The sequence below is a fragment of the Pelophylax lessonae genome, assembly GCF_965119305.1.
Source record: "Pelophylax lessonae genome assembly, chromosome: 3".
Lineage (NCBI taxonomy): Eukaryota > Metazoa > Chordata > Amphibia > Anura > Ranidae > Pelophylax > Pelophylax lessonae.
In genome coordinates this window covers 551,208,281-551,232,244 of record NC_138770.1, presented here as the reverse complement: position 1 = coordinate 551,232,244, position 23,964 = coordinate 551,208,281, and the positions used below count along the sequence as shown (strand labels likewise).

General features: G+C 42.2%; 1 protein-coding gene across 1 annotated transcript in view; it reads right to left on the bottom strand.

The window, feature by feature from the left end:
* TFB2M (transcription factor B2, mitochondrial) overlaps positions 1 to 23,457 on the bottom strand; it is a 42,295-nt gene extending 18,838 nt beyond the window's left edge. The window contains exons 1-4 of the mRNA XM_082250609.1: positions 23,328 to 23,457; positions 15,668 to 16,059; positions 4,729 to 4,817; positions 3,773 to 3,926 (exon numbers count right to left, since the gene is read on the bottom strand). Of these exons, the coding sequence (XP_082106735.1) occupies positions 3,773 to 3,926; positions 4,729 to 4,817; positions 15,668 to 16,016 (592 nt within the window). The 5' untranslated portion in view covers positions 16,017 to 16,059; positions 23,328 to 23,457. The remainder of the gene's footprint in view (positions 1 to 3,772; positions 3,927 to 4,728; positions 4,818 to 15,667; positions 16,060 to 23,327) is intronic.
* Positions 23,458 to 23,964: the final 507 nt, after the last annotated feature.

Sequence of the window (23,964 nt, the reverse complement as noted above, 5' to 3'; positions counted from 1 at the left end):
ATTACATGCGATGTCTGTGCGGTGCAAATTTCAGCCATACAGTTTGTATGGCTGAATTCGCACCACATCCGCACATGACCCTTTTTATACGCACATGACCCTTTTTATACGCAGCAGAATAGAATCGCATGGTGATTCACACTAGTGCGATCAGATTCTGTGCGAACTTGCAGATCGCACTGCGATATGCGATCTCAACTGGGGGTGTCGTTAACTTTTAATTGACACCCCCTGCTTATCGCATATGGCAGTGTGAAATGAAAGGGGTGAGGATGCGATGCAGGAACACGCTGTATATTCTCAGCATTCCTGCATTGCAGAAGTGTGAACCGGGACTTAGTCATTGTGATATATAACATCTTTACAAATAAAACCAAGTTTCATAAACAAACAGAAATATTGTTTTTTGACAAACCGAAGTGCAACTTTAAAATACAAAAAGCCCACAAAAATGTAAACTCCATTGGCTGTAATGTCATTGCACATATTAACTGAATATATTACCAACATGAAATATTAGGCAAAAATATAAGAAAAGCCTTTTTCTTCATATTTTAGTTTTCAGCAGCTTAGTAGATGCCCCTTACTTATGCTCATGCGGTGGTGCAATACATGTTTAAACTTTAATGTGCGATTATTACAGGCTCTGGACGGAATTGTGTTGCCGATACAGAAATGGCCTGCAGAGGAGTGTTAATTTTGATGAGGTCAATTTTTAATTTAGTTTTAGTTAGTATTATGACTAAAATTCCATTTTAGTTTTAGGCGTATTTTAGTCATCTGAATTGTTTTAGTTTTAGTCCTATTTTAGTCAACGAAAACGTTTTAGTCGACAAAATTAACACTGCCACCCACATTCTAAGCCTAATCTATCTAGCCTTGTAAAGAAAATAAATGGCTATACTTACCTGTTCTGCAGCAGCTCCAGTCCTGTCCTCAGCGGCACCCTCTGCTTGAATGAAAACGCTTGGGAAGTGACCCATAGACTTACTATGGCAAACCTATATATAATGCAAGCGCACAAGGTTGATAACCCCTGCAATGCCACTAAAGGACAAGTCCAAAAGACCCATTTAGGCCCCTTTCACACTTGTTCAACCTCAAAGTCGTGCGATTTTAACTGGACTCGAAGCAATGCCTATGTCTTTGGACCTTAAAACGCATTAAAATCTACCCAAAGTAGTGCAGGGACTACTTTGAAGTTGCACAGATATGAACGGTACTCATTGGAAATCATGGCGTATTACTTGTCATGCGACTTTACAGTCCCAAATCGCATAAGTGTGAAAGGGGCCTAAGAGTTCAAGGAAAAAGTCATTAATAGTAATGGGGAATAAGCCAGGGAGTGGATCAGGAGAAAATCTAAAACATTGACGCACTTGGGGCAGAAGCTCTACCCGACACTGGAGTCGGCTGTGAGGCTGATGCATGAGAAAAAGCACCTCTAAGTGCAGTATTTGATGGGACATTTATTAGGCTGAAACAACAATGGAACATTCACATCATGGGCATGAAAAACCAGCTAGTCTGTAAAATGAAAATCCGGGTGGACTAGATAAGCAGCACGTCCGTCTGGGTTTGCTGGAACCGCAGTATGATAGGAGGAGAAACCGGCCAGCTCTGTGTCATTCCGGGTACAGATGGTGGATGGCAGCATGGAACGCAGCTCTGTGGATAGCATGTGACGTCCTTGGGAAGCAGGGCTCACAGCGCGTTTGAGCGTGCGCGCTCCTTTCTCAAATGACAACCTTCTTGAGAAAGGTGCGCGCATGCTCTGAAACATGCTGTGTGCCCTGCTTTCCAGTGACGTCATACACCGCGCTGCGTTCCACGCTGCCTTCCACTATCCACACCTGGAACAACACAGAGCTGTTGTTTCAGCCTAATAAAGTCCCATCAAATACTCCACTTAGAGGCGCTTTTCGGTCTTTTTTTTCATAGACTTACTTTGGAGCTTCCATTGTCGGCTGTCTCTTCTGCACACTGAAGTCGCCACTGGTAGCTCAGCCTGGGCCAAGGTCAGAGCAGCTGAAGAACAAGTAAAGCAATTTCTTTTCTTACAGGGCTAGATAGATCCGGCTGAGAGTAGGTTTAGAGTTAGTTAGGTTTTGCCTTTACTTCCACTTTACGGGCGTTCTATGGTCACAGCATACACTTTCATTCGATAACAGACATTGTAGCAACAATACAAACAATACTTATTTTTGACAATCCACTATGAGCTTTCTTTCTTTCTCCTTTCATAATGTAAGTGCTGCCTGTCTGCCGGCCATCTCTTTTTACACCTTCCTGGATTCCCTGCATGCTTTGGAGTGTCTACTTTGAGGTTTACTTTCGATTTCTAAGGACATTGTTTCACCACACTCTTATTTCAAAAATTTAATAAAAAATTTTGTATAGCAATTTCTAAGGACTATATATCCCATGGTACCTTGCTGCCTGCAAGCAGTGATTACAGGCACAGTACTGACTTTCCTGAATTTACCTGCAAGTAACACATTTATTATGACCCTGAGGGAAATGGGGATGTTCAAGGAGAAGATCAACTTTAAAAAAATAAATAAATGCATGTTTTTGCACACAAAAAAAATGCACATTTTATTTACAATTGCATGCAGAGCATTGCACCTACGATCAGTGCATTATGGGTGCAATGTCAGGCTCCTGCAGAGGCTGCTAAGAGCTGTCTGCCCACATCCCCATACAGGCAGGCAGTTACTCAGATTCAGGAACGGTCAGTGAACTACCAAGGCTTTAAAAAAAAAAAAAAAAAAAAAAAACACGCTCTGGTAGTTCATTAAAAACTACAAGCTGTCTGCAAAGGTGGCAGACAGGACTGGTAATTCATTAATTTATAGAACTCTGTGCATAACTGACACAGCTGTGTGGGAGAAGTCACACTGTTTTCCAACTAGTTCACTTGCAGCAAGCTTTCTTTAACATCTTATGCTATAATTAACTCTGGGTTTATTCTCATTTTATAGAATTATAGATTTGTATATTTTTAGGTTTTCTTTACTGTAAGTTTTTTATATAGAAAGAGGCTGAGTGCCTATAGACCCAGGCTTACCTCTAAGAGATAAATGTATAAAGCAGGGGATAGAAGCTAAAATGATTCAATCAGTTCCATTATTATTATTTTTTTTTTTTTTAAATGCTCTGACCAAACCGTTTTTTCTTTTGGTTTGAAAGTATTGGTCACCACTGAAGATTCAGAGAAATGTAAGCAGCCATGGAGTGATTACACCCAATGGTAGGCACACAAATACCTAAATATCTGTCTGGACGGAGTTGTCTTTAAATGAATATAAAATGAATAGACAATAAAACTAGAAGATAAAACGATGTTTTCATAAATGGGAGTTATAAGCATTATTATAATAAAATATTGCAACAGAAAAATACCCTAAATGTCCCTGTTTGCTGAGAATTAAGTTCTGTTTTAACAGATTTTGACCATTTTCTCAAATAAGTGGTGCTCTATTCTATCCTGATGCATCAGATGATTTAGGTGCAGTGAAGACATCGGGGGTTGGATATAACCCCTAATGCCTCCATAAAGCTTACCTGTCACCTGCACAACTATATAAATTAAGGGGCTCATGAGCCCCATTATGATAACAATACAGTTAAAAAAAAACTGAATTAAATATTATAACACAAAAAAAAAAAAAAAAGTTTAAAAAATGCCCCCACCCAAACATACATAAAAATACACAAAGCTTGGCCTAAAATGTGCATTTTAAAATGTGTGTACATAAAAAATACTAACCTGTATCCCAGGAAACCTCGTTGATGCCCAACTGTTCCATTAAATCGTGAGAATACATAGCGGGAGCCTCGACAATAGTATTGGTGCCAGGATCCAGCCTTAATAAGTCACAGTGGAAAACTCTTAGTTGCCCATATGCATCCTGCTCCAATCTCTGACAAAGCAATTAGAAGATGTTTGGGTATAAACATTAAGGAAAATGTATGCACATCAATCACATAGAAACAACAAAAACTTAAAGTGGAAGTAAAGCCTAATATTTAAATTCTCCCCTGCAATTATTAATGTGAGTGGAGTTCAGCGTCATGTCTCAAAATGAAAAAATCCCAGTTTTTCCTCCCTTTATTTTGCAGTTCTCAGTGCTGTCACATGACTTCAATTCCTCTTCCATCTGAGTCCAACAGCAGCAACAAGTGGGTGTGGTTACTGAAAGCTAGTGACATCACTTCAAGGTTTTTTTTCTTTAGTGTTTCTGTTCCCCCCTATCCATATAATAACTAAAACCAAACTATTGACATATTTTGTAGTCATACTGACACCTCTAGTGATGATGATGTGATGAGGGGGCAATGGGGATGTATTTGGCAATTCATTAGGGTGCTGAAAAATGCTTATTCTTAAGGGATAACATACGTGGTAAATGCTTACGGTGCATAGCTGGTAAGTACGGCCAGGGGTAGGATGATGGAGCTCAAATAAGGTCTTGATAGCATGGGTGGTAACCCTTGCTTCTTCTGAAAAGAAATTAGTGGTGCGTCACTTTTCAAAAAGTGGGACAGAAGCGGCTGCAAGGCATTCAGGACAACACTGCAGCCTCCTAGCTTTTTTATTAATTTTTTTTGGAGGGGGGGGCAGCCAAACAGGGATTTTGAACATAAATACTGCACCACATCCGTCAAAGCATTCAATTTTGTGTAACGTAAATAGGTCTTTACAAATCAAAGAATGTTTCTTACCTTTAATCCAGGAAGAAACGTTTTATTGGTTTCCAGAGCGACAACATTACAACCAGCTTCTAGCAAAGCTCGAGTGAGAACTCCTGGACCTATATATATATAAAAAAAAAAAGAAGGAAGACAGATGACAGAATGTGAATTGCCCAGCTAAAAACAAGCATTTGGTTTTCACATATTGACTGCTAACAGTGATCGCTCCCTTTAACTATGTAGTGCAGCTGTCACAGAAGAGGAACTTTAGTCATAGTAACAACCAAGTACCCAAAGTAAAAGGGTTATACTTTGTGCTCTAATTTCTATACACCCTTTATACAGTGGGTATAAAAAGCATTGTATTGTTGAGTGGCATGCACACGGCCTTACAGGGGGCATGCAGAACCATAGTTAGTGTAATATAAATATATATATATATAAATATATATATATATATATATATATATATATATATATATAGAGAGAGAGAGAGAGCGAGAGAGATCGACCGATTATCGGCAACACCGATATATCAAGGGCCGATATGCATTTTCACCGATATATCGGAATTGGCCTTTTGATTTTCCGATATTGCTGATATTTCCGTGACGTCATTGCGTATGTTGCGTCATGCGCCTCTGCGCACTGGACAGCTCTTAGGCCGCCTCCCTCTGCCTCCTTACAGTGTCTTACCCGCCGCTGCCACACTGGAGTCTACATGTGGCACAGGCGGTCGGTCGGGACAAGAAGAATTCTGCTACATCTAGTGAGTGCAGTGACCAACAGTCTGACACACGTTCTGTATTCTGTTCTGTGATAAATAACAGTGACCAACAAAACACTGACACATGTTCTGTATCTCTCGGTTCTGTTCTGTAACACAGCCGCCACGGCCACCCATCAACCACAGCTGCCCGGTGCCAGCCAGCAACCCAGTCCCACACAGTCCAACCAGCCAGCCACAGGCCCTGCCTGAGTCCTCCTGAGTCTGACTATACCAGCTCTCCAGCCACAGGCCCTGGGCCTGTACGTGCCAGGCCAGCCACCATACAGGGCGCCAGACAGACAGCCACTACAGGGTGCCATCCAGACAGCCACCCACAACAGGGTGCCAGCCAGCCATTTTGTGTAAGCCTAAATTAGTGTCTGACTCTTGTTTCAATGGAGATGGATGGAGATAGAAAAATTAAAAGTGTGGTCTGGGAGTATTTCTCTTCTCCGTCGCCAGGAAAATCAGTAGCATTGTGCAACACATGCAAAAACAAAGTGAGCATGGGATCAATAACTGCAAAAACCAAAAATACGTCTAATCATTGGGCCCATCTAAGAGTTCATCATCTTGAATTGTATAATGCAGCACAGAAAAAACAAAATGAATCACAAGGTGAGTCATCCCTATCCCAGGCAACAATAACAGATATGTTTCAGAAATAAACCAGGTGGCTAAAATCTGATGGAAGATCCCAACTGCTGGACAGAGTAATCACTGAGATGATGGTCACTGATAACCAGCCATTTACAATAGTGTCGGACTCTGGATTTAAGCGGTTGATGTCCATAGTTGAGCCAAGGTACACACTGAAGAGTGACAAGTTTTAAAATCGGACTAAGTGGTGCAAAAGATTCACCAAAAGGTCGTTGACAAAGTTAAGACTATGCTTCAACCAGGGAATGCTGGCAACTCACTCTCATTCACGACGGACTGCTGGTCGGGACAAACAGAATCACTAATGAGTCTTACATGCCACTACATTGACAGCGATGGAACTCAACGTTACACATGTTACAGAGGATGCTGGCGCAGAAGCGAGCTCTCACTATATATATTCTGGTGAATATGGACTTGGAGGACATTCTTGCCCTACTGCAGATCAGTGTGGGACATAGTAGGCAACATTATAGAGACGCTCGTACCCATTGAGGAAGTGACACTGGAGGTGAGTCATTACGACTCATCTGTTTCCTCTGTGATCCCATGTGTGAGAGTCCTGAAGATGCTTCTTCAACAGAATAAAGGACCCAACACACGTGGCATCAAAGCATGTAGGCAGGCCATGAGGGACAGCATCGCCAAAAGGTTTGAGAAGCAAGAGGAGAATAAAACTGTTGTGCTTGCATGTTTTTTGGATCCTCGATACAAGAACCATCCTTTCTCTTCTGATGATGTATTGGCCAAGGCAAAGCAATGGCTGACAGAAGATATTCAACAGAAGGTGCGGGAGGTTCCACCTGACGAAAAGAAAAGTCAAGGACAAGAAGAGAAGGTTTCTCATGTGGAAGAGCAGGATGCAGGAGAAAAATGTCCCAAAAGACAATGGACAGAAGAGAAAATTCATCGTGGTCAAATAGATGCAATGTTCAGCGTTTTATTGGGGCCTCATGCAGAGGATTTATCAGAATTGGTAATAATGAGCCTGGATGATGAACTTCATCTCTATTTGAAGGAACCAGTAGTTGACAGAAGAAGTGATCCTCTTCAGTGGTGGAAAGAAAATGAGGCACGCTACAAAAGACTTGCTTCTCATGCTAGAAGATACCTTTCTGCTCCTCCTTCCTCAGTACCAAGTGAGCATGTTTTTAGGGAAGTGGCAGCAACTTATGAAAATAAAAGAAGCCGTTTAACTGGTGAACATGCTGAAATGTTACGCTTTCTGCACTAGAATATGGTTCTACTTAACTGGAAGTATTGATTTGAAAGTGTAGCTAGTCTATAGTAGTGTCTGTCCACCAGTCTGTCCAATCCACTGTCTAGCTTGTGTATCTATTTGTTTCTAACAGTTTTGCACTGACTGCGCTGCGCTGCAGTCAGTGCAAAAGTGATAGAAAAAAAAATAGACATAGACAGTGGATTGGAGTCAGTGCCAATGGACTACTGCTGCAGTAGAACGCCACTCACTGCTGCAATCAATTTAAATCACTACTGCAGTAGTGATTTAAAATTATTCCAGTGAGTGAGTGCCCTACTGCAGCGGTAGTACACTGTCCAATCCACTCTAGCTGTTGCCTTGCTTTTCTTCTAGCAGTATTGCACTGACTTCGCTGCAGTAGTTGCAGTGAGTGCCATACTGCACACAGAGGTAGTGCTCCACTGACTCAGAGTCCAGTCCAGTGCAATCCACTGTGACATGTGTAGCTGTTGCCTTGCTCTTTTTATAGCAGTTGTGCCGTGTGTATGTGTATTTTATTGTGTAGCTGTTGATGTTGCCTATTTTTTTTCCTAGCAGTTTTGCGCTGACTGCACTGCAGTAGTGAATTAAAATTTTTATATTGCAGTGAGTGAGTCCACTACTGCATTACTTTATTATACATTAATGCACAATCAGATGATGTGAAATGCTAATGTCCAACTCCTTGCAATTGAAGTTTTCCTATCAGTTTTTATGCAGTTAAAGGTGTGGAGAACGGGCACTTAATGTTAAAAATGTTTATAAATAAAGATTAACATGTTTGTTAAGAGATTTCTGTCGTATTTTGTGTTTATTTGGGTAATTTTTACATGTGTGAAAATATCGGCCAATACCGATATGCGATCGGCAAAAAATCGGTATCGGCAACGAAAAAACGATATTGGTCGATTACACATTACATATATAGATTTATTTCAAACACAGTGGGTAAATTAAGTACTAAATTGAACACGTCACCATTTTTCTACGTAAATTTCTAAAAGGTGCTATTGACATGAAATTTTCACCACATGTTGGTAACAACCCATACAATCCGTACATACAAAGAAACCAAAACAAATATGTTCAGAAATGATGTTATATGTAATAAAATGGAATGACACAGGAAAGTAGAATTGGACACACCAATTGAAATATATTTAATATTTCATACAAACTCCTTTGTTGGTAATGACAACTTAAAGATGCCTCCTGTATGAAGAAACTAGTCACATGCATTGCTCAGGTGTGATTTTGGCCCATTCTTCCACACAAAGTCTTCAAATCTCGAAGGTTCTGTGGGCCCCTTCTATGAGCCCTGATCTTTAGTTCTTTCCATAGATTTTCAATTGGGTTGAAGTCATGTGATTGGCTGGGCCATTCTAGCAGCTTTACTTTCCTTTCTTTAAAACCAATTGAGAGTTTCCTTGGCTTTGTGTTTGGGATCATCTTCTTGCTGAAATGTCCACCCTTGTTTCATCTTCATCATCGTGGTAGATGGCAGCATCAGATATCATGAATACCTCAGTACATTTTTCCATTGATCCTTCCTTCAATGACATAAAAATGCCAATACCGTATGCTGAAGAACAGCCCCACACCACTATGTTCCCATCTCCAAACGTCACTGTTGGTATGGTGTTTTTGGGGTGATGTGCAGTGCCCATTTGACCTCCAATCATGGTGTTAATTATGGCATCCAAAGAGTTCAATTTTGGTCTGACCAAACTATATTCTTCCAATATTTCACAGGCTTGTCTAAATATTGTGCAGCAAACTTCAAACTAGCTTCAACATGCTTTTTCTTCAGCAATGGAGTCTTGTGTGGTGAGCGTGCATACTGGCCATGACAGTTCAGTGAATTACTTTTTTTTTTTTATTCTTTAAAACGGTTGTACCTGCCAATTCCAGGTCTTTATGAAGCTCTACACAAGTGGCCATTGGCTCTTGGACAACTCTTCGCATAACCCTTTTCACTCCTCTGTCAGAAAACTTGCAAGGAGCACCTGGTCATGGCCGGTTTATGGTGAAATTATGTTCTTTCCACTTCAGGATTATGGCCTCAACAGTGCTCACTGGAACATTCAGAAGTTTAGAAATCCTTCTGTAATCAATGCCATCAGTATGTGTTGCAACAATAAGGTTGCAAAAGTCTTGAGTTCTTTGCTTTAACCCCATTCATGAGATGTTTATTGTGTGACGCCCTGGTAATGAGACACCTTTATAGGCCTTTCGTTGAGACTGAACCAGCTGATAATTTGCACTGACGGGCAGGATTGCTTTCTAATTACTGATAGATTTCAGCTGGTGTCTTGGCTTTCCATGCCTTTTTGCACCTCCCTTTCTTCATGTGTTTAATACTTTTTCCCTGTGTCATTCCTTTTTTATTACACATAACTTAATTTCTGAACTTATTTGTTTTGGTTTCTTTCTATGTATGGATTGCATAGGTTGTTACCGACGTGGTGAAAATTAAATGTCAATAGCACCTTTAGAAATATATTTAACCACTTGCCGACCGCCGCACGACTATCTACGTCGGCGGTCAGCCCCTCACAGGCAAACTAACGTAGGGCTACGTTGCTTGCTTGTGAGGGTCTAGGGAGCGAGCGCGCGCCCCCGGAGGCGTGGTCACGGACCCCCCCGCGCGTGTGACCAGCGGACCCGATGTCCGCCGGCCACTCGGCGATCGGCGGGGGAGAGGGAGAATGTCAGGCAGCTTGTGTAAACAAGCTGCCTGTCATTCTCCTCGCTGTAAAGACACTGATCACATGGATCTACTATGTAGATCCGTTGATCAGTGTCCTTACAGCTCAAGCCACAGCCAATCACAGTAGAAAGCACGCCCCTAGGGACACACACAGCCCCTCCCTCCCAAATAAAGTTAACCCCTTCACTACCAGTGTATTTTTACAGTAACAGTGCATATATATATATATATAGCACTGATTACTGTAGAAATGTCACTGGTAACCCCAAAAGTGTCAAAAATGTCAGTCAAGGGTCCGATCTGTCCGCCGCAATGTCGCAGTACCGCAAAAAAAAAAAAAAAAAAAAAAAAAAAAAAAAAAAAAAAAAAAAAAAAAAATCGCAGATCGCCGCCATTACGCGTTAAAAAAAAAACAACAAAAATGACAAAAATCTTTCCCTTTGTTAGTAAACGCGATAACTTTTGCGCAAACCAATCAAAATACGCTTTTTGCGATTTTTTTTACCAAACATAGGTAGCATAAAACAAATTGGCCGAAAATGTTAAAAAATTTTGATTTTTACATTTTTTTGGGGGAATTTCATATAAAAAAATGTGAAAAATATTGCTATTTTTGCAAAATTGACGCTCTTTTTTTGTTTATAGCGCGTGATCAAAAAATCGCACAGGTGATCAAATACCACCAAAAGAAAGCTCTGTTTGTGGGAAAAAAAGGACGCCAAATTCGTTTAGGTACAGCGTTGCACGACCGCGCAATTGTCCGTTAAAGGCACGCAGTGCCGAATCGCAAAATACCCCCTGGTCGGAATGGGGGTAAAATCTTCCGGGGCTTAAGTGGTTAAGTAGAAAATTGGTGACGTGTTCAATACTTATTTTAGTGTGTGTATACACAATACACACACACACATTTATTTTTAATGATAATCTATATCTGGTGGATTTGGTGCCTATAAAGTCCACGTTTCTCTCCAGACTATCAGTAAATCAATGTATAGGTTATAGAAACAGCACAAGTGAAATCGTTATCCGAATCTGTTCCAAACATACCGTCGAAGGGGGACCTTTCTGTGTTACTACATGAATGCTTGTTCACAGTGCTAGGCATAGGCAAATTGAGAAAAAAGGAGAATGTCACTATTGACCTCCTACAAAAGAATGCAACAGTCCTGAGGGGTTTATCTTGGGTATTTTGATGGACATTAACCAGTCCAGCACTAACCCCCACCACTGGCACCAACGAAAGGGCCACTTATCCTCCCACTGACACCAACGAAAAGGCCACTTATCCTCCTACTGACACAAACGAAAGGACTACTTATACTCTGTTCTTAGTCCAAAGTGGGAAAGATAATGCAAGTGAAAAAGTGTCTCTCCAAAAGTGCCTGTGCATACCTGCAGTTTTCATAACATCTCAAGAACCCACAATTTAAGGGTAATCTTTTATGCAAAAACGAACCTGAGCCCACACCCTCCCCTCACCTCCCCATTGCTTTCTCAATGCGACAGGTGGCCTCACTAAATGAGCATTTTAAGGTTTTGTGCTGCTCTAGATGTTAACTGAAGGGAAATTGCATTCTGGGTACCAGCATCAAAAATGGGGTGGTGGTTTATACGGTTTAAGGTCAGTTTTAGCCTGGGTTCACTCATATGCATTTTGGAAGCAGGTTTCCCTGCATCCAATTCGCATGACAGGCAAGTGTGACTGCCTCTCAATGGAGCCGGTTCACACAGGTCCTGGGCAGCCGTGGTCCCCATTTATAAAGGATCCTGTGCGTCTTTGGGTGCGAATTCAGGCAAGAATTGAGACCCGATTTACACCTGAACCGGTGAACAGGGACGCCCCGGACCCCAGGCTCAAACCCGAGGCCGCATATATGTGAACCAGGCCTAATTATCAGTGTCTAATGAAGCAGAACATCACATTGCTCCATCATCCTAGGGATGTAGCACAGAAATTCTGCTAAGGGAGACCAGCTTACACTCACCCTCATTCAAAGTTAAAGGTTTTAGCTTCCTTAATACAGATAACACATGGCTCTCTGGGTACAGATAAAGAAGCACTTGTACCTGGAGATCTCGGTGTGGTTTCCCTAGGGCAGGGGTGGAGAACCTGTGGCCCGTACACTTATTCCGTCCGCCCCCTCCCACCCCCGTGGCGCTGAGCCTGTGTATGCCAGCGGAGCGGTCAGAAGGAGCCGATGGCTCCGTCCTGACAGTGAGTCTCAGAAAAGGGTGGACCCGGGGCGCAGAGCCCCCGAGCCCACCCATTTGTGTGACAATAGCGAATGAAAATTCGCTATTGTCACACGGATCCTCCTCCTGGCCAATCAGGAAGCGGGTCCGAGACCCGCTTCCTGATTGGCCAAAAGACGAAACCATGCCATTGGTCGAGGAGGCGTCGGGAGGACTTGAGGAGAAGCCGCCACTGCAGGTAAGTGCATTGAAAGGGGGCCCTTTCTGCATTGAAAGGGGGCACCCTGTGGTCACTCTGCATTGAAAGGGGGCACCCTGTGGTCACTCTGCATTGAAAGGGGGCACCCTGTGGTCACTCTGCATTGAAAGGGGGCACGCTATACCTTGATTACTGAAGGCCCCTTTCACACTTTTGTGACCTCAAAGTCACGCAATTTTTTATAGCGTTTTTTGCCGCAAAGCAATGCCTATTACATTTATGCATACATTTTGTACGGCCCCCGAATGATGTTACAAAAATCCAAATGGCCCTTGACCCAAATGTTTTTTTATGCAGTTTTCAAGCATTTTTCGGGGGTTCTTTTCCCCCTTTTTAAACACACTGTATACAGCTGGTTGCTAAGGAGCGGGCCAGGAAGCCGGCTCCAGCGTCCCTAAAGCGAATATTCACTTCATCTGAGCACCACAAACCAAAAAGGCAATTTAATTCATTTTTAATATTCAAAGAGGACTCTCCCATCCATCCATGTCTCCATGATTTATTTTGGTGAGAAATCACTTTGAAAAACACCCCCTATCATTTCGGGCCGTGGCCATCTTGAGTAAGGGCAAATGAGTCATATAGCATTTACTTCCTGCCCTTTGCTCAAGGATGCATGCAGGAAAGTGCGCTTAGCTGAGAAACCCCCTCCTCCCCTCCCCTCCTGAAGACTCCTGGGATGAATGACATAATTTGCCTAGGCAGGAAACCAGGAAGTAACTGAAGAAATGTAAAAACAAAAAAGGTTTAAAACAAATAAACATGATATACTTTCCTATCTAATTAAAAATAATCAATGTTGATTGGGAAAGTGTAGTTCAACTTTAATAACTGATGAGTCATTAGCCGTGAGCCTGTTTGATTTTGTAAATCCATCATCAATCACAATACCCGCCGCATTAAAAAAAAGCTCCGCTCCCAACTAACTCTCCTGCAGTCTGCCTTGTCCGCCGTGTGACATTGTTTAAAGAGCTCAGAGACGGGGCTGGGGGCCCAGCACGCACCAGTCTATGACATCACAGGGGCGGAGCCACCAGGTGATGTCACCGGTGGCCCCGCCCCTTATCTACTCAAGAAATGTCACACGGAGCAGACAAACCGCGGGAGCATTCGTCGTGAGCAGAGCTTTTTTTCTTTTTTTGGGCCTGGCGCTGATTAAAGAATGGATCTACATCGGGGGTCATTCTTCAAAAAAAAAAACTAAAGACTTGTCAAAAACTCTTGTACTGTCTTTTACACTGTTTTAATGAATGTGTACCCGATACTCATACATATAAGGGGGGGGGGAGAATCTGTTGGCCCCCTTGTTAAAGGGGGCTTTCAGATTCCAATAAGCCCCCCTTTCGCAGACCGCCACAGGCCCAGGGTTGAGGCAAAGTGGCCTTGTCCCCATCAACATGCGTTTGTTCCCTTTCCTCACCATGCTCGGATAAGGGTCTGGTATGGATTTGGGGTGAACCCAATGCTGTTTTTTTTTCACTATTTTTTTTTTTTTCTACATTCAGCTTTCAACAGGGAATCCTCCTGACAGCTGATGACTCATCGGTTGGTAAAGATGCAGCAGCCAGCTTCCAGGCCAACTCCTTAGCAATCAGCTATACAGTGAGTTAAAGAGAAAAAAAAAAAAAAAACGCATCAAAAACGCAACACTTCCGTTTCCAGTGTGGCTTCATTGAAGTCTATTGTACACAAAACGCAATCTGCTGCGGGGAAAAAAAAAAAGTCCCTGACCCTTTCCAAAAATGCAACAGTTGAAAAACACATAGCTGTGAACGTGTACCATAGGTAACCATGTTAAATAGACTGTAGTGCGTTTCTGCAAACTGCAAAACACATATGTCAGGAAAGACATTCCAACAGACAGAATGGCTCTTCTTGACAGCTTCCTGTACATAGGCTAACGCCTATTGCTCACGTGCGCGCACCTGTTGCTCTCATTGGCGTCAAGGGGGCTATTTAAATGGAGCCTGTGCTGTGCTTCAGTCCTGTCTTGTCTACAGCGTTCCCGTGTATACCTGCTACCTGTAAATCTGCATTTGACTACTGTTACCGACCTGGGTTGCCTTGACTTCTCCTGAATTCTGCCTGCATTGACCCCAGCTTGCCTTTGACCACGCTTTTGTCTACACATCTGCACCTGATCAGTCTGCCAGTGTATGACCCGGTTTGTCTGACCCTGTTCCTGACTACCACCCTGCTGGACTGCCTGCTCTATCAGGCATTTCTGCTCCGCTGCAACCTACTGACGGACTCAGCCTGCTCCTGTCTCCTGCTCAGTGGTGTCCATCCGGCATTCCTGCTCCGCTGCAACCTACTGACGAACTCGGCCTGCTCCTGTCTCCTGCTCAGTGGTGTCTTCCCCTGCTTGATCCTGACAGTTCGTCCGGCTAAGCTACTATCAAGACCAATAGGCACTCGTGCCACTCTGCACTCCTGTGCCACCTGTCTGTTCGATCAGGGGCCCCGAGTAAGAGGTGTAAGAGAGGCCTTCCTCATCATATCAGGCTCTTCTACCAGGTATGTGACAGCATAAGTCTAAACATAGGGTATTTTTTGAGTATTTGTTTATGGTAAATAGCAGTTTTCCAAGGGGAACATGTTTACCTACTTAAGGGTAATTAAGAATGTGATTCTGCATTAAACAATATAGGAGATCTCTGAACAAATCCAATTGAAAACGCATACCTGCAGCTGAGGCCAGACGACATGATTTCTCACACATTAGATCAAAACTGTGTGTGTGTGTATATATATATATATATATATATATATATATATACATATACACACACACACACATTTACATAAATTGGCCTACATTTATATAAGACTTCTGCATAATTGCCTTATTTAAAAAAAACTTATGATTTATTGATTGACTTCTGTCAATCAATAAAAGATATGTCAGTGGATACAAAGCTAGGATGTAACTGGTTGACTCCCCACTGCTAAATTACATTTTAATTTAGTCATACTCCGTAAATGCCTATTTTTCACTATGCTATGAAGCAGAGTTTGTTTTTCATCTTCCTTAAAACAATGAATGATTTTCAAAATCTCTTTAAATAAATTATTTTAAGCATATTTACTAATATTTTTCAAGATCATGTGAATACGTATAAGAATTCTAGGGATTACCTGGGTTGCACTCCATTATAATTGGTGTGGTTCTATGATCCCAAGGATCAAGGCTGTACAAAATGTTATTCGCTAGTCCAGGGTCTGTTATAAACCTTTGAGTGTATCTTAACGGTTTTTCCATATCCAATTCTTTGCCCAATTCAGACAAGTCTACTGTGAAGGGTTTGGTTTGTTTCTGACCAGCAACAGTCGACATTTCGCAGGTAGAGGGAAGTTTCTCAGAATTTTTAAACCTTCGATCTGCAATGCTGTGACTTTTTCTGCAAAAAAACACAAAGGGCACCCCCGGCTGTGCCCCATAACGCAGAAAGCTCAAACCCAGCCGGATTCCTGCGACTGAAGACATAATGCCAGCTTTGACAAGATCTTACAGGGAGAATTAGACGTGCCTGTAAAGAGTAACAAAACAAATATCAGCATTTATCTTCAAATAACATGAGACAAAAAAGCAATTGAGCGCTTTCTGTGTCAAAAGAAAACATCAAACTGAATTAAGGTAAAAACCTTCTGTGTGCAGCAGCCCCCCTAATACTTACCTGAGCCCCATCCTGATCCAGTGATGTGCACGAGAGTCTCAGCTCTCCGGGGACCCTCACTCCCCATTGGCTGAGGCAGCTATTGGCTCCCGCTGCTGTCAAAAACAGCCAGTGAGCCAATCAGAAGAGAGTGGGGGCGGGGCTGAGCCGCAGCTCTGTGTGTGAATGGACACTGCGGCTCGGGAGCAAGTCTGCTTGGGTGCCTCCAGAGCAAGCTGCTTGCTTTGGGGGCACTTGGCAGGAGCACCAGTGGGGATCCCAAGATGAAGAGGATGCAGGCTGCTCTGTGCAAAAAGACTAAGCAGGTAATTTTTTAATAAAATAATAAGTACTGTATACAAGTTATAATAAAACAAAACATTAACTTTAATATCACTTTAAGCTTTATCATTGCTAAGGTGGTAAGGCACACAGCAGCATATTTGCTTTTTTTTTTTTTTTTTTTTACTGGGCATTAATCACCCTCTATCTTTTATGAACTTTGACGTTTCATAAAAACATCAGAATTCAGCAACATAGAAAGGGCTGATTAAAGTAGAATCAAAGGCAACACCCCCCCCCCCCCCCCCATTTTAGATGGAGAAAGGGAAGGTTAGAACACCTGTCAGTTTTTTGCCATCTCTGTCCCACAGAGATTTCCCTTCACTTCCTGTCCCATAGCCAAAACAGGAAGTGAGAGGAAATCGCTTCAAAGGGGTGGGAATCCTGAGGTGTCACTGGAACTAGCATCCCCATTGGAAGATTTCTCCTCCATTACTGTTCTGCTGTCAACCCAAAAGATCAAAGTAAACAGGACAAACAGAGAGGGTGAATCTTCCTAATGGGGGCACAGACAGTACTGACAAGGTGTTCGATTTCCTCTCCACTCTACCGAAAAAAAAAAAAAAATGTTGCCTTTAGTTATACTTTAATGTAAAACCAACACTCCATATAAAAAATATTTGAAGCTGAACACTGAGAAAAAAAAAACCGAAAAGAATCCCTTGCACTTCACTGCCCTGCATTGGTTTAATGCTCATTTCTGCCTAGGGTACCAGGAAGCACTTAAACTTATTGTATCTCTTCTTACCCCAAGTGGGCACCCCTAGGTTCTCCCTGCGACGGCCAGGTCACACCATAGAAACACAGTCCAGGTGCACTTCTGTATTCGCATTTGACGCGTTTTGGAAACGCTTTTGATGCTTTCCAACACATCCCCCCCTTTTTTTTTTATTCACTTTAAGGGCCAGTTCACACCATAGAAAAGCAGCCCCAATATGTTTTGGATGCTTTTCTGCATGCCTGTTTTTGACGTTTTTCAGTGTGTTTTTGATTTAGTCCGGTGCATTTTTCCTAACCTTAACCACTTCCATACAGAGCTGTTACACCCCCTTCCTGCCCAGACCAATTTTCAGCTTTCGGTGCTCTCACACTTTGAATGATAATTACTCAGTCATACAACGCTGTACCTAATCAAATTTTTTATCATTTTTTTTCACACAAATAGAGCTTTCTTTTGGTGGTATTTAATCACCACGGAGTTTTTTATTTTTTGCGATATAAGTGAAAAAACAGAGCGAAAATTTTGAAAAAAAAAAAACACATTTTGTTTTAGTTTCTATTATAAAATTTTGCAAATAAGTATTTTTTTTTCATAAATTTGAGCCAAATTTTATACTTCACTAATTTGGGTTATTTTTACCAAAGATATGTAGGTTATTATTAAGTCTGTTTAAAAGTTATAGAGTCTACAAGCTATGGTGCCAATCATTGAAAATTGATCACACCTGCTGTACTGACGGCCTATCTCATTTCTTGAGACCCTGAAATGTCAGGAAAGTACAAATACCCCCCAAATGACCCCTTTTTGGAAAGTAGACATTTCAGGGTATTTAGTAAGAGGTATGGGGAGTTTTTTTAAGTTGTAATTTTTTCCCACAATTCTTGGGAAAATTAAGAAATAATTTTTTTTTTTTTTTTTTTTTTTTTTACACAAAACTGTAATAACAAGGTATTTCTCATACACAGTATATGCATACTTGCAATTACACCCCAAAATACATTCTGCTACTCCTCCTGAGTATGGCGATACCACATGTGAGACTTTTACACAGTCTGGCCACATACAGAGGCCCAAAATGCAAGGAGCACCGTCAGGTGTTCTAGGAGCATTAGGCCCCTTTCACACATATGGTCCGTTCAGTTCATCAGTTCAGTCACGTCAAAATGTATCCGTTTTTCATCTGTTTTCATCCGTTTTGTCATCCGTTTTTCGTCCAATCCGTTTTTTTGACAGATGAAAAATAGGGCATTCATCCATTCAAAAAAACGGACATTGACGGAAGCGGATGATCATCCGTTGTCATCCGTTTTTACATAGAGGTGCATTGATGTCCGTTTTTCATCCGTCAACGGATGGATGAAAAACTGACAAACGGACAGCATGTGTGAAAGGGGCCTAAATTACACATATCATTTCCTAACGACCTGTCACACTTTTGAAGGCCCTGGACAAGGGAATTACCCACAAAATGACCCCATTTTGGAAAGCAAACACCCCAATGTTGTAAAGGAAGGGGTGAATCAGCGCTAATCCTTTAGAATAGCAATGAAACCAATCCAAATGAATAAATAAATAGATAAAGATGTCAAATAATCAATAACAACAGAAAGGTGTGCGAAACTATTAAAGTGCGGGAAATGTTGAGTGATGATGAATAGTATAAAAATCAATGAAAATATACAACATCCAATAATCAATTCATCCAATAAATAAAGATATCAAATAATCAATAACACACAAAATAGTGTGGGAAACTATTAAAGTGCGGGAAATGTTGCGTGATGATAAATAGTAAAAATCAATTAATAAATATATAAAATCCAATAATCTATATAAAGTAGTGTGGAAAACTATAAAAGCGTGGAAGAATGTTGCGTGATGATGCACTTTTATAGTTTTCCACACTACTTTATATTGATTATTGGATGTTATATATTTATTCATTGATTTTTACTATTTATCATCACGCAACATTTCCCGCACTTTAATAGTTTCCCACACTATTTTGTGCGTTATTGATTATTTGATATCTTTATTTATTTATTGGATGAATTGATTATTGGATGTTGTATATTTTTATACTATTCATCATCACTCAACATTTCCCGCACTTTAACAGTTTCCCACACCTTTCTGTGTGTTATTGAATTTTTGACATCTTTATCTATTTATTTATTCATCTTGATTGGTTTCTTCACCATTCTAAAAGGATTAGCGCTGATTCACCCCTTCCTTTACGATTTATTTGTATTTTGTGATAAATACAGAATTGGATGCTTATTTCCTTCTATATTTGTTTTGAGTCCGTCATCTTTATCCACATTTTCCCTCTCATCCTTTACCCGCTTAGCAGCGGATAGGTATCCTTATCTTTGAAACACCCCAATGTATATTCTATGAGGCATTGTGAGTCTTTTGAACATGTCAGTTTTTTCCACAAGTTTTTGGAAAATGTGGAAAGAAAATAAAAACGCATTTTTTTTTTTTTTTTTTTTTTACACAAAGTTGTCAATTTATAGGATATTTCTAACACATAGCATGTACATAGCAAAAATGACACCCCAAAATACATTCTGCTACTCCTGAGTATGGCGTTACCACATATGTGAGATTTTGTCACAGCATAGTCACATACAGAGGCCCAATATGCAAGGAGCACCGTCAGGTGTTCTCAGAGCATAAATTACACATATGATTTAATTACAACCAATCACACTTTTGAAGGCCCTGGAACACCAAGACAATGGAAACCCCCACAAAATGACCCCATTTTGGAAAGCAAACACCCCAACACATAATCTAGGAGGAATGGGCTGCAGATAGGTATCTGATGAGCTGCAGACAGGTACTTGGGTAATCTGATGGGGTGCAGATAGGTACTCGGGCACTCTGGGCTGGAGACAGGTACTCGGGTACTCCAATGACAGGTACTCAAAGTACCCGAGTACCCGTCGTCAGAGAACCCGAATACCTGTCACCAGCCCATCAGAGCACCCGAGTACCTGTCACCAGCCCATCAAAGTACCCGAGTACCTGTCATCACTGTACCTGATGGGCTGTTGACAGGTACTTGGGTACTTTGATGGGCTAATGACAGGTCCTCTTTATGGGGGGGGGGCAATCAGTGTGTTTTGGGGTGCACTATGATGGGTAACTAGCTGTTACCACAATCTCCTCCTCACAGAGGATCAGTGTGTGAGGAGGAGAACTCGGTGACAGCTAGTTACCGTGTTCTCTGTTGACATTCTGTGACCGGCTGTGATTGACAGCCGGTCACGTGGTAAAAAGCCAATTTCATTGGCTCTTTACCTAGATCGGGGATGGGCTCTGTCCTAGGGACGAGCCTTGTCCCTGATCAGCGCGCATTGCAGAGAGAACGAGCGGCTCATGCTGGTGCAGCTCACGTGATCGGCTGTGATTGACACAGCCGATCACATGGTAAACAGCCAATTTCATTGGCTGTTTACCTTGATCGGGGATGGGCTCAGTCCGAGGGACGAGCCTCACCCCCAATCGGCACGCAGTAGCGGCGAGAGCGGGCGGATGTCATATGACGGCTGCCCGGATCGACAAAGACTTCCTGTCGGCGTCATTTTATAATGGCCTGGTATGGAAGTGATTAAAGGACAGGTGTCTTCCAGTGCATTTTACCACATTCCAGTACAAAAAAAAAAAAAAAAATGACCGGATTCAAAAGATCCAAACTTGTCGTTTCGAATGCTTTAAGAGCAGGAGGAGTTTGGGGTCTTTTGGACCCCAGATCTCTCCATAAAGAGTACCTGTCACTGCCTATTACTGACAGCAATAAAAGTGATCAAAATTGTTATGTTTTTTAACCACTTTAGGACCGGGCCTTTTTCTGATACTTGTTTACAAGTTAAAACCATTTTTTTTTTTGCTAGCAAATTACTTTGAACCCCCAAATATTATATATATATTTTTTAGCAGAGACCTTAGAAAATAAAATAGAGATCGTTGCAATATTTTTTATCACATATTTGCGCAACGGTCTTACAAATGCAATTGTTTTTGGAAAAAAAAAAATCGTTTTGAATTAAAAAATAAGAAAACAGTAAAGTTAGCCCAGATTTTTCTAAAATGTGAAAGATAATGTTAAGTCGAGTAAATAAATACCCAACATGTCATGCTTCAAAATTGCACATGCTTGTGCAATGGCGACAAAACATGGTACTTAAAAATCCCCATAGGCGTCACTTTAAAATTTTCTACAGGTTACCAGTTTAGAGTTACAGAGGAGGTCTAGGGCTCAAATTATTGCTCTAACGATCACGGCAATACCTCACATGATATGTGAACACCGATTACATATGTGGGCAGGACTTGCGTATGCGTTCGCTTCAGCGCGCAAGCAATTTCACACTAACTACCAGCAAGAATGAGTTCTTACATTTAAAGAGCAAATGTCATTCCAGATCCAACATGGCAGTGCCTGTTAGCGGGCATCCACTCACCTGCTGCCACCATGTCCCTCACCTTGTTGTGTCACTGCCGCATCACCAGCCGTCCCAATAAAGTGAATGGGACTGTCGGTGAGTCAACAGCGGGTCAGAAGAGGAGCCGCTGCAGGAGAGCGATGACAGTTGCTCTTTAACCACTTCCCACCCGTCCACCGTCAAATGACAGCGGAGCGGTGTGGCTATTGTTCTGGGTTGACCTCATATGACGGCGCACCAGAACAGCCTCTCGCGCGCAGTGCGGCGAACATGGCCGTAACGTGTTGCTAGGACCCGCCGCGACCCCCGATCTTGGTAAAGAGCCAATGACTTGAGTGTTTGGGGAGGAGAGCCGATCAGCGGCTCCTCCTCAACTGGGAACATAGAAAAGTTAATCAGGGCACTGATCATCAGTGCCCAGATTACAAAAAAGCTCAAAAACCGTGCCCACCATCAGTGCCCATAATGTTGCCAGTCAGTGCTGCCCGTCATATGAGTACCTCCTCGTCAGTGCCACCTCATCAGTGCAGCGTATCAGTGCACATCAGTGAAGGAGAAAAATTATTTATTTTCAAAATTTATCCTTTTTTTTTTGTAAGAAATAAAAAAAACCCAGCGGTGATTAAATACCGCCTAAAGAAAGCTCTATTTGTGTGAAAAAAATGATAAAGATTTCATATGGGTACAGTGTAGCATGACCGCGCAATTGTCATTCAAATTGTGACAGCGCTGAAAGCTGAAAATTGGCCTGGGCAGGAAGGGGGTGAAGTGCACAGTATTGAAGTAGTTAAAAATGATGCTATGAATCAAGCCCTTATACTAGTGATTTAAATCAACTTGATTTAAAGGGGTGTTCCGGCTGAGGAAAAAAAAAATTAAAAACCAGCAGCTACAAATACTGTAGCTTCTGACTTTTAATATATAGACACTTACCTGTCCAGGGAACCCACGATGTTGGCACCCCAGCTGATGTTCGGATTGGCTGCCATTTGTTGTAAAGGAAACCAGCACAGCCGGTTCCCTACTGCGCATGCGCTATCTGGCCTGGCGGCAGGGAAAGGAGGAGGAGGACAAAACTAATGAGGGACAGCACCGCCTGCCGGAAGAGGGGAAGGGTACCTGTCAAAAAAAAGGTACCCATTCCCCCTTGAAAGGTGGCACCAAAAGAGGGGGGGGGGGAAGCAGATCAGTGGAAGTTCCACTTTTGGATGGAGCTCCACTTTAAATCAAATCCACCCTGCTGAGTTCAGTTTTGTGTTTTTTTTTTTTAAATCATATTTTTTGCTTCCCACATTTGGGGTGCCTTTATCAATTAATGGCACCGCAATGGTGATGCGCAGAGGTGAATGGAGCCTTCAACGCCAGAACGGACGCGCTGCTCCTAGATGACCCTGCGTGCAAGGTTATGTCCAGGACAACAAGATCGTAGATTTTATTTTTTGGCTATTATAGCAAAAACAAATGGGAAACATTGCTGTGTATTGCTGACATTATGCAACACAAATTCTAGACAGGACATAATCTGCCATACACTGTCCTATTCCAGCAGACACAGATACTGATCCCCAGCACACTTCTCCAACATGCTGCCAAATGAGATGGACATACGATAGCATGCCGCATACCTGCCTTCTATAGACATATCAGTCCTACGGCAATCCCTCACGTGGGTGACCTTGTCCCTCCATCCGCTGGCACCAGCATGATCGCTACGAGGTAGCAGAAGACAGCCCAGGCCTTCCTCTTCCGGGGCGGGCACAGAGGGAGAGAATAGACGTCTAGAAGCGGTGACAGTGTTCCGTGAGAAAACCATACCTCGTCACTTCCGGTGGAATCTGATGGGGTAGGGATTTTTGACAGAACACCTGACCGTGCATTGATCACAGCGCCCCCTAGTATTAGCCGTGCTAATTGGGAATTGCAGCTGTCACTGGCTGAGGAGAGGCGCTTGCCGATGGCTTTCTCACCAGTATAGCTGTCCTAAAGTTGCACTAAATATATGATTATATTAAATAGGAGGATATGGAACTCGGACCGAAATGCTTTTCCTACACTTTATTACGTTCAAACACGCGGGTTCTATAACTTAGTACATGCGATAGAGTGGTCTGAACGTAGCATGTAATCACATCTGTTTACATTGGCGCAACAAAATCCAATGTGTGGTGAATGCAAATTGTGTACAAACCAATTTGGTTCAGTCATTTCTATTGTGCTCTGTGGTAGTGGAGCATGGCGAGTTCCCTGCTTTGGTACCCTGTG